This window comes from Labrus bergylta, chromosome 2 (assembly GCF_963930695.1).
Source record: "Labrus bergylta chromosome 2, fLabBer1.1, whole genome shotgun sequence".
NCBI lineage: Eukaryota > Metazoa > Chordata > Actinopteri > Labriformes > Labridae > Labrus > Labrus bergylta.
The window spans coordinates 31408804-31422523 of record NC_089196.1 but is presented as its reverse complement, the minus strand read 5'-3'; the positions used below and the strand labels follow the sequence as shown (position 1 = coordinate 31422523).

Genomic DNA, 13720 nt, shown 5'->3' with positions numbered 1-13720 from the left:
AAGCAGTAGATGTCTCAGGAATCTTTATCCCTAAAGGCTCAGCCATGTCTTTGATGGTAACATAACCCTCTGCTATGAGATCATCAGGCTATTTATGCTACTGTACTTAGACACTATTTGTTGGGACTCTTGTCACAAGTACTTCCTACACTCTCTTAAAGGTCACATGTTGTGCAAAATACACTTCACCATGTTTTCTAACACTAAAATGTGTCCCTAGTCTGCAGACAAATCCCTAATTATGAGAGAAGTCCATCCTCTCCGTCTTTAGCCTGCTCCTCTTGTGTGCTGAAAATGTGTGCTCAAACAGGCCGTTTGGAGATTTTCCCTTCATGAGATCACAAAGGGCAGTAGCCCCTCCCCCAGGTGGGTGACACTCCCACAGCTAGGTGTTTGTTCTGCCTTCTGAGTCTGCCTTCTCACCGTAAACAATGGGACATGGAGCAAGAAAGACCGAGACACCCAAGCCCTTTCAGAGAGGGGGCGTGGTCAGACACAGCTCATTTACATATTTAAAGGTACAGACACAGAAACAGCCTGTTCTGAGCAGGGCTGAAATAGAGGTTATAGTTTATAGACATGATCAAATACAGGATCAGGGTAGATTTAGAACAAGAAACTTCACACACATGTTTTGAGGAGCTCTGAGACTTATTTAAACTGGTTGAAAAGGAGGAGAATATGTGACCTTTAAGATATTTTTACATGGGTTGAGAAAACTTTAACTTTATTAATTTGACATTAGGCTGAAGAGGTCTTACCCTCGTGGCTGCGTATACTGAAGCCCCTTGCTTCACCAAGATATCTGCAATGCCAACATGACCCTCCTGAGCGACCAGATGCAGTGGGGTTAATCCGCTCTGGAGAGAAAACATTCATCAGAAGACATAAGAAGCAGAAAAACAAAAACAGAGTCTTACATTTTCTTCATTAGGGACATAAAAATCCCTCCAATCTCGACCATTCATTGATTAATCATTAGCGTGTTTCTTACCTTGTTTCCAAGGTTGACGTTGGCCTGTTTGGCGATGAGGAGGGAGACCATGTCGGGCCTTCCTTCCTGCGAGGCCAGGTGGAGAGGAGTGACCCCCTGCAGTGACTCAGCATTGGCTGAAGCTCCATACTGCAGCAGGCTGTTAGCCACCTCCACCTGGTTCTGCTTGGATGCTATGTGGAGGGCAGTGTAGCCATTCTGAAACACAAGCGAAGGTAATGGTTTGTAAAATCATGTTTATGTGCTTATGTCAGCCTGCTAGAATTAATTTAGACTTTTGTGTTTATTTATTTGTATTGTTGCTTACCCTGGCTGCACTATGTGGGGACCCTCCTTTGCTAACAAGCAAGTTAACAACATCCAGGTTGTTGTGATGCACGGCAACATGCAGCGGAGTCAAACCATTCTGAAACAACAAATGTAAAAAGTTAGACTGTTGTAGATCAGATTAAACTTCAGAGTCAGACATTTTGTGTTTTTCTTACCTTCCCAGAAGCATTAGGGTTAGCTCCTCTCTCCAACAACAGCTCTGCTACGTCCACCTTGCCGTACTTTGAGGCCACATGGAGCGGAGTAAAGCCTTTCTACAGAGGCGCACAGGAAAGGTGTATACAACATTAGGTTGGGGAACGATACAGGCAAGCGTTAAATAAGTTAAGTTAAGGTTAAGGAGGCAGACTGTACCTTGGTCATCTTGGTCTGCTGGGCCTCCATGTCCAGGAGGATGCGTACAGTTTGAACATGACCTTCCCGGGAGGCGATGTGTAGGGGCGAGTGGCCTGCTGTGGTGGTGGAGTTAGGGTTGGCTTTCTGCTCCAGCAGCAGCTTCACCAGCTCCTTGTGGCCCATACGAGCAGCACAATGCAGAGGGGTTTGATCATCCTGTCCGGGGGGGGGGGGGGAATAGGGGATAGTTAATAATTGAACACGTTTTTTTGTGACTAAATTCTCAAATTTAACTTCTCAGCTTCTCCACTATCATCTCAGGTTTGCATATGAAAAAGCAACACGAGGCTGTTGTATACTAGAATCATACATATCACGGCTCAGGAGTTTCATGGATTTATGTCACGGGTCTGAACGATTTTCAGATGGCCACAAAAAAAAGAGGAAATGTTTTAAATATGACTTTTCAACTCATTAGCTAACCATGACTGTACTTGTGTATGTTAACTGCACTATATATCACAATGCATTATTACAATAATATCCCATCCTGATATTAAGTGAGTGTAGCCTTTGATGAGGAAAATTGCCAAATATTGTCTATGGCCAGTCAGTTTTCAAGGGGGGTGTGCCACCTTTTACCACTCTTACTGTTTGTATCTGCGCCTGGATAAACCTGAACTCCTTTATTATTTAGGAAGTGCTTAAAGAAGATAACATTCTCTAATAAAAAAGCTGCATTTCCACACACGTATTGGTTTAGTATGTCAACACTAAACTGATTTCAGAGTAAAAGTTTGCACAAAACTTGAGTAACAATATTCTAAAAAGCCTGGACTAACATTTGCACAGCAGATCTCCATGGCGACCACATGCACTACTCTAACACTGCCCTGCTTCTCACAGTGACTCTGCACAAGAGTTTAATGTCAGTAAGTTTATTTCACATCATGAGGATAAGTTTTCATCTGCTGCTCACATGCGATTGTAACCGTTTGGGGTGTTATGTATGAACCACGAAATGACTGAGTATATTAATCATTATCTAACGAGAGGAATGGTTACGCAAGAGTACAATCTTTACCTTTGCCTTCGCGTCTACAGGTGATGCGTTCTGCAGTAAGAACTCTGCCACTTCAAGGTGTCCTGCCCGAGACGCCATATGGAGAGGAGTCTCCACTTTCTACTCGTGCACAGGAAGACAAATCCCACACTCAGACTGAACAGTATTACACCAACAAACATTATTACTACAGAGACTAAGAGGTGATTTCAGAAAGAAACTCACCACATTGGAGGCGCTGGGAGAAGCTCCTTTCTGCAGCAGGATCTTCACAATGTTGAGATGCCCCATGAATGAAGCCACATGTAAGGGAGTCAGGCCCGACTGTTCAGAAGAGAAGGATCGTATAAAGTTTGAATAATATTCACATCCAGATTAACTATGAACCATTTCTTTTCTGACTCCTCACCTCAGTCACAGCCTCTATAGATGCAGAGTGTTTAAGCAGCAGATCCATCACACGCATGTGGTTCTTTTTACAAGCGATGTGCAGAGGAGTAAAACCATTCTGTGAAAACAAAGGAAAGGGTTTTCAGTGCTACAAAGATTGTAACTCTGCCCGGACATTAACTGACTGTGTCTGTGATTGAGACTGACCAGTGCCCGAGAGTTGGGTTTGCCCCCTTTGTCCAGCAGAACTTTGGCCATGCGGTGGTGGCCGCAGTGCGCTGCCACATGCAGAGGGGTAAGATGGTCCATTGTGATATCATCAATCTCCGCGTTGTACTGCAGAAGCTGCTTGACGCAGTCCATGTGGTCGCCCTGTGCTGACATGTGGATTGGAGACAGGCCATTCTGCAAAATGGAAAAAGAAACAGGAGGAGACGTGGTTATTCTCTCATCCCTTTGCTAAACAGGAAGACAAATGTTTAGAAGTAAACAAACAGCACAAGACAAGAGGAAGCAGCAGGAGTGGAATTCATTGCTGTTTTTAACTAATAATTCTTATGATTATGTACTTGATAAAAATCACTGATTTATACTCATTACTAAAAAAAGTAATTCTTTAATAAAGTTTTTCAGTTTTAAGAGGTATTTTCTTTGCTTGATCTTAGCTGGATCACCTTGGTTTTGGCCTGGATGGGGGCTCCGTGGTCCAGCAGGATCTCTATAATCCTGACATGGCCGTTTCTGGCCGCACAGTGCAGAGGAGTCAGCTCATCCTGGGAAAGAGGGGACGGTTACTGATTTAGCTAATGATGCATCAAATTAGAAACAGAGAAACAATAGGATAGATATCTGCCGCACCTTGGTCTTGGCGTCTATCTGAGCCCCTCTGTCCAGCAGAAGTCGGACCATGATCACATTACCCCGTCTGGCTGCAATGTGCAGAGGAGTGATACCGTTCTGCAGAGACACACAGATGCATGTTGGACAGGCACACACTCAGCTATGACAACGATTAACCTTCAGCAGCGCTAATGAAGCCCCTACCTTTGGGGTGAAGTTGACATTGGCTCCTCTATTGAGCAGCAGCTGAGCTACGTTCAAGTTTTCATAGTGTGCAGCAATATGGAGGGGTGTGAATCCAGTCTGCAGGGACACGAGGGGGAAAACTTGTCACTCTCATCATCTTTGCATGTTTCAAAGACACCAAACAGAGACACACCTGCAGCCAATCACAAACTCATGCATACCTTGCTGAGTACGTCAGGATTGGGGTCATTCTGCAGAAGCACCGCGGCTGTGCGTGTGTCGTCGTTGCGTGCAGCGATGTGCAGCGCGGGGAGGCGGACCTTCCCTTTGGTGCCGTAGTTGATGAGCAGGGCTACGACGTTCTCGTGTCCCTGCTGAAGAGCCACCGCGAGAGGAGTGAATCCGTCCTGAAACACACAGGAGAGGGTTAGAAAAACTGTCTGATGACTCACGGAGAGAAAATGAGGAGAGAGAGGAGGAAGGCTTATGAGAGCGAAACAGAACGTAAACACAGAGTGTGGATCAGCAGGGAGGGGATTGAGGAGCTTCTCTCAGTCCTTCAGTACCTCAGTTGGAATGCTTTGATTGGCTCCGTTCTCCAGAAGAAACTTCACAACCTCTAGATGGTTTTCTTGTGCAGCCATGTAGAGTGGAGTGAAACCCTTCTGTCTCAGAAAGACGTCCGGCAGACACACACATACACACATACACACACACACAGCAGACGAGGAGACACAAGCACAACAACAGAAAGATAGGAAGACGTTCACAGGATGTACACGAAGAGGAAACACCAGCACACAGAAATATAGGAACAAATACACATAATGTTAACAGATGGAATTGCAATAGCTGCTACTGTACAATGGTTTCACAGTAAAGGTCAACAAAGCGTTTTCCAGTGATCACCAGCAGTCTCACCTGAGACTGAGCGTTTACATTGGCCCCGTAGTTAACCAGCTCTGTGACCACCTGCTCCTGCCCCGCCAGGGCTGCAATGTGCAGGGCCGTGTTCCCTTTCTGATGTGACACACAGACAAAGAACATTAGTCATATAAGAACAACGAACAATGTTGATAATGGACACAAAGACACAAAGACTGTAGGAAACATAAAGTATTTATTTTATACATGTTAGGTTTCATATGTCTGCAGATATGTGACATTATTGTATTTACATGAAGAGTTAGTGTGAGGGATATGATTGACAACTGTTACAAATATGGAAGATACTTTAAACCTACCTCTCCACCTACCAATCTAAAACTAGAGACCAATAGTAATGCTTTTAAAGGAGCAATATGTTACTATGACACCTAGTGTTTAAAATGGGTACTGCAGTCCAAAATTGAAACATTGCAGAGAGCTGTCTCCCCCCGCCCCCTCCTCTCTAGACTCCATGTGCATGTGAGTTGCCATGTCGCAGACTCTGAAGCTTCAGTGTTTATCCAGCTCTGCATGGGTCTGTAAACCTTTCTGTGTTCTAACCTCTCTCCATTTTTCAAAAAGCATCTCCAATATTGATCCTAGTTTGAGCACGTTTCTGCTCGTGGAGCTCTCCCTCTGTCTGTGTATTATTAGTCTACATTTGATCTCTCTCTTTGTCTCCTCAATATTTATTTCTCTTATTGATCTCATTATAATTACTTTTCTCTGAAAAAGCCTTCTCTGGACAAGTGCTGAGAATTAGCATGTGTGCTAAAACACTCAAACAATGCATCTGGTTCGTCCGATGTTAAATAGAATCTGTCTTTCTCAAGAAACAAGAGATAAAAACAAGAGTCCAAAAATGTATTTAAAGTCCAATTTAGAGTTGGACTTTTTCTTGCTGAGCGTTAGATAAGAAGACTGATACTTCTATCTGTATCCTATCTGTAACTAAAAACTGAGCCACAATGGATTTTGTAGATTTAGCTCAGTCAGAAGAAAAGTCAGCACAAATACAAACTCGAAATCTTAGACACACAGGTGTAACCTTTTAAAGAAAGTCATCCCCACTCTCGTTTCCTCATGTTTTCTGTATCGCTTCATCTTTTCTAACAGATAAAGGCAAAAAAGGCCAAAAAGAAAATATGTAGCTGCAGTATAAGTTTAGTTGACCAGGTAACAAACTCCAGCGACTAGCACCTCTAAAAGTTACCTCTCAATGCATTTTATTTTATTACATTATTTAATCATTTTTAAGTTATCTTTTGGGCCTTTTTGCCTTCACTAGAATAGACAGAGTCGAGGTCAGATTTGAACCCACGGCTGCTGCGATGAGGACTTTGGCCTCGGCACATGGGGCGTGCATTATCATCGCTTGGCCATCCGGCGCCCCAACCTCTCGATACATTTGAACATTCATTTGTTTCATCTGGGCTAGAGAAAAGAGGTGAGACTTCCTTATTGCACACTCGGTAAGGAAGCCAATAAGAGTGCTTAAAACACTACTTGTTTATTGGAATAGATGTGGGGTATTTAAGGGTGATTGTTTGAAGGGTAACATTAAGAGTTTTACCTTCGTGGTGGTCTCCAGTACGATGCCATTGTGGAGTAGCTCCAGCACCATTTTAACATGGCCTTCTTTGGAGGCCAGATGCAGCCCGTTCAGCCCGTTCTGAGTGAGAGAGCAGAGCAGACCTCATACTGAAGGGTCCTCAACACTCTATGAACACACTGTGAATACTTTATCGTAACCTCACATGGATACACAAACACACATCGGGCATGCAAACTGCATCGTTTTTCTTCACAGTGAGACTCAGGAAGCAAAGCCGGCAAATACTTACACTGGACACACCACACATGCAGAACTCTCAAGAGCGGTCATTAGCAAAAAACAATGTCTACAGGAATGAAAATCAGGGTGAAAAACATTTCATGTGATTAATGATGGTGAGGGAGGAAGGAGGAGGAGGAGGAGGAGGAGGAGGAGGGGGACGGGAGGGGGATGGCAGGCCGCTGGTCTCGTGGCTGGGAAGAATACGAGCCGTGTGGGATAGGTCTGACCTCACACAGCCTTCCTTCAGCCGCACAGGACATGTGAGGTTGGACCTTTCCCACACCACTGATATTATTCCTCTGAGTGAGGAGACCACAGCACACCATCACTCTACTGCAGACAGAGGAGAGAGGACGAAAAATAATATGCATGTGTGTGTGTGTGTGTGTGTGTGTGTGTGTGTGTGTAGGGAAACTATACACGTATAGGAGGAGGTGGAGCAGTTTGTTAGATCGAGGAGGATAAAGGAGGAGGAGGAAAAACAACAACAATGGGAGGGCAGGCACCTGTACAGTACAAACTCCCATCATACTGTACACACAGTCACACACCTCTCTGCTCTCTCAGCACTGTGGTGAGGGAGAGAAGTGCAAAGTGATAATCCACAACTCTCTGTTACATTGCATTGAATGTGTCTGAATGATAAATGTGAGATTTTAAGATAAATAAAAGAGGCTGCAGTCTTATTGCAGTAACATAAAAGTGTGTGTGTGCTTTGCCGCCATCTAGTGGTAGCTGTGACACAGATAGCGTTACTTGACTGAAAGCAGCACACACACTGTCGACTGCACCAATTTTCAGAGGATTTTCTTTTTCTAAAAACAAAGGAGTGGCAGTAGAAAGATGCTGCCACATATCAGGGCTAGATGTGCAAACATTACAAAAAGTGATGTGTGAGAAAGAGTTATCAACTGCAATCAGAGTGTTGTAGATTATCACTTAAAACTTTAGTACAATCAACACCCAACATTGAAGGTAACACGATTAGAAATAATGAATATCACAGTAAAAACATTTAATGAGATCATGATATTCAGAAGAATCTCATCACAAACTCTTGCTAACATTCTGTGTTTTTTGCAGGTAGTTATTTTTTTGTTTCCATGTGGAGGGACTCCTCGTCACCATTAAGGAGTTTGCCAGAAACGGCCTCTGTACAGTGTCACTTTGCGTTAATAGATGTGTTGTTGTGTGGGGTTTTGTTATGGGCCCTGAAATGAGCCTCATAGAAACCCTGACAGAAGCATAACCAGCTATAATTACAAAATGTTGAGGGCAGCAAAAATGAATAGAGGGGAAACCATGACTAAGTTAGATTAATGAGGCGGAGGAATCTCTCGCTCTCTCTCTCTCGTTCTCTCTCGCTCTCTAACGGTCACAATATCTTGGCCCAACTTTGAGTAGCCCGTGGGCAGCAGACGGAGCACTAATGCTGCCTCTTCCTGGACACTTTGGGAACAGACGTCAGCGTAAAGGAGGCAGGATGGAGGAGACGGGGCGAAGGAGAAGCCCCCCTGCACCATTTATCGTCCTCCCAGGAGACCCCTCTACACTCCACCTGTCACCTTCAGCGGCTGATTTACAGTCTACCTGAGCATGCACGTACAGTTTGATGCATCACTGAAGAATAGGCACAAAAACAGCACAGTGATCAAGTCAGGCACGGCATGCACACACTGGACACATTGATGATCAGATCACATTTTGTAATAAGACTTTTACTTTCAGTTCAAAGTGCGGGGTAATCTGGGAGTCGCAACGGTTTAATAATTTCTCTTTCGCTACGAGCTTGATCGCACTTTCCTGTTTTTTTTAATTCAAACTCTGCTGGTTTTTATTTGAACGAGAGGAAGGTAGCACACCAACCTCCTGAATTTTAAATGAATCAGTGAAGGAGAAGGTAAGTGAGGAGATAAAGTAGGTAAGGACAGATGGCAAGATTTGGGCCTTCAGTGGAGCACGGTTATTTATAAGAAGGGGTAGGAATTGTACTTTTACACTGCATGTAATACATGGCTCACAATAACGTCACAATACAGCAATGCTGTGGTATGTTGCAAGACAATCATATAATGATGCATCCCAACATCTGAAAAACTGAAGAATATAAAATGAGTTTATGTATTTATTCACTGCAATTTGGTTTGAATTTAAAGGAGGAATGAGCAACATGTTACACATAAATAAAGCAGAAATCAAGTCTCTCCTGTGTAAATGTGTCTCTGAGTCATGACTGTCGACAATGAGGGAGAAGCTCGAGTCCTGCTGGCTGTACTGTTGTCTGAGTCGTGTTTACATCATGTTTACATGGACGGGACGGTCCTGCATATGAAGCTGTTTTAGTCCAGGACTAGAGAAAAGAAGAAGAACATACTCACTGATTATTTGGATGTCATGTAAGTGTGTTTAGATCTCGCTCATTCTGTGTTAATGTATGTGCAATATGAAGCTACGAGCTAACAGAAGTGTGCTAACATTAGCATGCTAACACAACAATGCAGGACACAGGTGATTGCAGCTCGAGCAAAGGACGATTTTGTCCGCTGCTTGCTCTTAATGGTGTTTAATTATTGTGCGTTCTCATCCATAACTCCTCCGTGTAAATGTGAGTGGAGAGGGGTTGGAGGTGTGTCTCTGGAGGAGAGCGGAGGTGTCACCAAACAGCAGTTTGTTTTGTTCTAATGCTGGTGCTAAAGGGCGACGTCTACTGGATCAAAAAGTCACACATTCCTCCTTTAGCCTCATATGACGCTACGTCCTTTTACTTATTTTCACCGCTGTCTGATATTATCCCGCTGTCGTTCACGTTACCTTCATTCATGTCAGACAGTCAGAAGCACCAACGTGACGAGTCGTGGAGTCGTGTAACGTGAGTCAAATTGAAAGTTTATTTGTTTTTTATTATTATTACTTAAAAAAAATCATATTAAATGATTTTAGACAACGTTATATTGCAGTATCGACATCTGTCCCACCCCTATTTATAAACACTTCAATATGTCACTACAGCTCAGTAAAACTGGAGTCCATTGTTGCAAATAAGCAATCCTGTCTGATGTGAATTAAAGCCTATTATATGTAAATCGTTTGCTGTTAGATGAGCTTGCCAATCGGAAGCTACCACATTCACCAGGGACTGTCGAGCTCTCCCACCTGATTGGCTGTATTGATATCGATGCCATTTTTGATATGGTCCAGGGCCTTGTCCAGGTTGCCAGACCGGGCCGCTCGGAGAAAACTGTTGCCAGCATCTGCCTGCAAGCGGAACAGATAGAGGAAGAGAGAGAGAGGAGGGGGGGTAAGGGGGTAAAAGAGGAAGTGAGAGAGACACATAAAGTGGAGAGGGAAAATGGAGAGGGAGACAGACATCGGTTAATATTTGATTTTATAAGGATCTAAAAACGTTCTGTGGTATTGACCCAGTTTTCCTCTCATGTCATGTCACTCCGCCCCGTGACATTTTTGGACGGTGCAAGTTTGAAAATGACTTTCTGCGACTTGATTCTGATGTGTGGCAGGTGAAGAAGTGGAGCTCACACACACTCACTCTCTCTCCTCTGAATGTGAACTGTCCTCCTGGCTCAATTAAACCCCCTAAAAACATGTCCACAAGTCCATCCACTGCTCTGTTCTCAGGTGATAAGGCAAGTGTGATTACACCGACAGCTACTGGAGTGTCTGCTGTTGCGAGCAGACTGTTGGCTCTTTGTCCCGGCTGAGTTTGTGTGTGTCAATGAAAGAGAGAGAGAGAGACACAAGGTGAATGGAGATAGGAGAGAGAGAGAGGGTTTGGTGTGTCCTGGCTCACGGGCCGGCGGCACATGGCCCCGTCGAGTGTTTTTGTCTGTGTTTTGTTTGTGTCTGAGGGCTTCATGCCTCTCCCATGAAGACAAGGGTGCTGCTGAAACAGGATCACTCATGCGGCACGGAGGGGGGGGGGGCAAGGGAGAGGAGAGGAGGCGAAGCAGGAGCGACCGAGGGAGAACCACAGGGAGAAACTCGACTGCGGCAAACCCTGCACTTTTTCATCACATTTACATAATCTCCTCTCTCTCTCTCTCTCTCTCTCTCTCTCTTTCCCCCTTGCCCATTCCCCTCCCTCCATCCAAACCTGCTATCTCAACATGCTGCTCGTGTTTTCACAAGAATGCAGAGAATGAATTCATGTAACAAAACTCATACGCCAAGCAATTTCTGATCTGAAAGCAAACACAAATTGCTCACATCAAACACGACAAAGAAAAAAGCTTTTTTTTTCTCTTTTCAAGCCAACAACACGCTGCGTTCAGCTGTGTCGTCTCTCTCTCGTTGTTGTTGACCGGGGGGTGTTCTGTCTTCTCTTTGACAGAGATCGAGTGAGTTAAGAGCAGAGAGGATCCACATGCCTGAAGTAGAGGCATAGCAACAAATGACACAACACACACTCAGCGTGACACCAGCATGTGCAAAGACAGAGGTCATTTAAAAAGGGGGGGGGGGGGGGGGGAACTCACAGGAAGACCAGGATCTGACTGTCTGAGATGCCTTTCATTCAGAATCAGAGATGAAATCGATACATTGGCAAAACGTCTTCTTCTCAGATGAATTCTTTATGCAGTACCTTGAGTTTCAGCTTCTCGCCTCTGAGTCATTCTCTCTTCTTCTTTTTTTCTAGCTTTTGGTCACAGACAATTAAGAGTCATATTCCTCTTCAGTGAAAGGCCCACTCACACAAACACGCTGACAGGCAACGCATTAGACATCCCCAAACAAACAAGTAAAAATGCATTCAACTCCCTGGAGGTATCGAAAGCTAAAACACTTTTTCATATGATATTAGCAGAACAGCACTAAGAGAAGGAAAGGTATAAAACACAACAGAATTTCAAACTGAACCGAACTTTGACATTTACTCACAGTTTCTGAGCCGTCTCTATAAGCCGTGTTCATCTTCTCCCACAGACTCACTCTCTCTCTTTAAAGAACACTAACACACTAACTTTCTCTCTCTGACCCCCCCTGCAGAAGAACAAACTGACCCCTGGTGCATCTGCCATCCTTCCACAGACACACGCCAAACACACCTGTCACTGGAAAAACCACGACCTCAAACACAACACTGGATGGGGGGGGGGGGGGGGGAGGGGTCAACACCATTACCCAAAAAGTAATGGACATTGTGTAATTTGCAAAACATTGAAAGCCCTTTTTTAAATGTGTTGTTTTGTTATTTTGCCTTTATTAGACGGGAAAGCTCAAGAGAGTCAGGAAGTGTTGGGAGGAGAGAGAGCGGGGGATGACGTGCAGCAAAGGGCCGAGGTCAGACTTGAACCCGTAGACGCCGAGTACAAGGAGTACCGCCTCTGTACATGGGACGCATGACATAACCGCTAGGCCATCCGGCGCCGCTGAAAGCCCTCATTATATTTAAAATAGCTCAAAGATAACATATCAAACTTTCTCATGAAGATCACGCCCATACAATACTGCTTCTGTGTTTTTATCATGACTGAATGAAAAGAATCTTTAACGTCGTTATGTGAGAAACATTTGTCTTGAATTGTTGGTCAGTCTTTCTCCTCATCCTTACGTCAGTCAGACTCATCTTCTCTGAGATGTTCTCTTTATATCCAATCACGTTACTCACTTGTTGCCAGTTCACCGTATTAATAATAATGAAGTTTATTTAAGAAATACTTGTGCTTTATTCCCTCAATTCTTTTAAATCCCTTCTTAAAAACGTATTTTACAGACTTGCTTTTATGTGATGTCATCTTCTTAAAGTCTTTTCTTACTGGTTTTACTATTCTTATCTTCTTTTACTTCTTACTGTCCTTTTATTTATGCTCTTATCTTAACTGCTTTTTTTATTTTTTATCTTACTTAATTTGTCTATTTATATGTACTTTTTATTAATATGATTTTTTAAATTATTTATTCACTTGTTTCTATTTCTTTTACTGCTCTTACCTTCTTGTTGCTGTTCTCTTTTACTCTTTACTCTTTTAGTTTCTTACATCTTTTTAAATCTTTGGTTCCTCTTGGCCTCAGCTCATGTTGTTGGGTTCTTGTGATGGTTCTTATGATGGTTCTTGTGATGGTTCTTGTGATGGTTCTTGTGATGGTTCTTATGATGGTTCTTGTGATGGTTCTTGTGTTGCCTGGGTTCTTATGATGGTTCTTGTGATGGTTCTTGTGATGGTTCTTGTGATGGTTCTTATGATGGTTCTTATGATGGTTCTTGTGATGGTTCTTGTGATGGTTCTTGTGATGGTTCTTATGATGGTTCTTATGATGGTTCTTGTGATGGTTCTTATGATGGTTCTTGTGATGGTTCTTGTGATGGTTCTTATGATGGTTCTTGTGATGGTTCTTGTGTTGCCTGGGTTCTTATGATGGTTCTTGTGATGGTTCTTGTGATGGTTCTTGTGATGGTTCTTATGATGGTTCTTGTGATGGTTCTTGTGTTGCCTGGGTTCTTATGATGGTTCTTGTGATGGTTCTTGTGTTGCCTGGGTTCTTATGATGGTTCTTGTGATAGTTCTTTTGATGGTTCTTATGATGGTTCTTGTGTTGCCTGGGTTCTTATGATGGTTCTTGTGATGGTTCTTATGATGGTTCTTATGATGGTTCTTGTGATGGTTCTTATGATGGTTCTTGTGTTGCCTGGGTTCTTATGATGGTTCTTATGATGGTTCTTATGATGGTTCTTGTGATGGTTCTTGTGATGGTTCTTGTGATGGTTCTTGTGATGGTTCTTTATGATGGTTCTTATGATGGTTCTTGTGATGTTCTGGTTATATATGTCTGTTGGGTATCGTGCACTTTGGGTTCTTTT

General features: G+C 43.5%; 1 protein-coding gene across 13 annotated transcripts in view; it reads right to left on the bottom strand.

The window, feature by feature from the left end:
- Positions 1-13720, bottom strand: part of ank1a (ankyrin 1, erythrocytic a) — a 121542-nt gene that overhangs the window by 39642 nt on the left and 68180 nt on the right. For all 13 annotated transcript variants that reach the window (XM_065951670.1, XM_065951667.1, XM_065951666.1 and 10 more), the window contains 17 exons: positions 10057-10158; positions 6640-6738; positions 5061-5159; positions 4706-4804; positions 4361-4546; positions 4158-4256; positions 3972-4070; positions 3788-3886; positions 3321-3518; positions 3133-3231; positions 2949-3047; positions 2745-2843; positions 1679-1876; positions 1480-1578; positions 1302-1400; positions 995-1192; positions 762-860 (listed from right to left, as the gene is read on the bottom strand). In XM_065951670.1, coding sequence (XP_065807742.1) covers positions 762-860; positions 995-1192; positions 1302-1400; positions 1480-1578; positions 1679-1876; positions 2745-2843; positions 2949-3047; positions 3133-3231; positions 3321-3518; positions 3788-3886; positions 3972-4070; positions 4158-4256; positions 4361-4546; positions 4706-4804; positions 5061-5159; positions 6640-6738; positions 10057-10158 — 2070 coding nt within the window. The remainder of the gene's footprint in view (positions 1-761; positions 861-994; positions 1193-1301; positions 1401-1479; positions 1579-1678; positions 1877-2744; positions 2844-2948; positions 3048-3132; positions 3232-3320; positions 3519-3787; positions 3887-3971; positions 4071-4157; positions 4257-4360; positions 4547-4705; positions 4805-5060; positions 5160-6639; positions 6739-10056; positions 10159-13720) is intronic.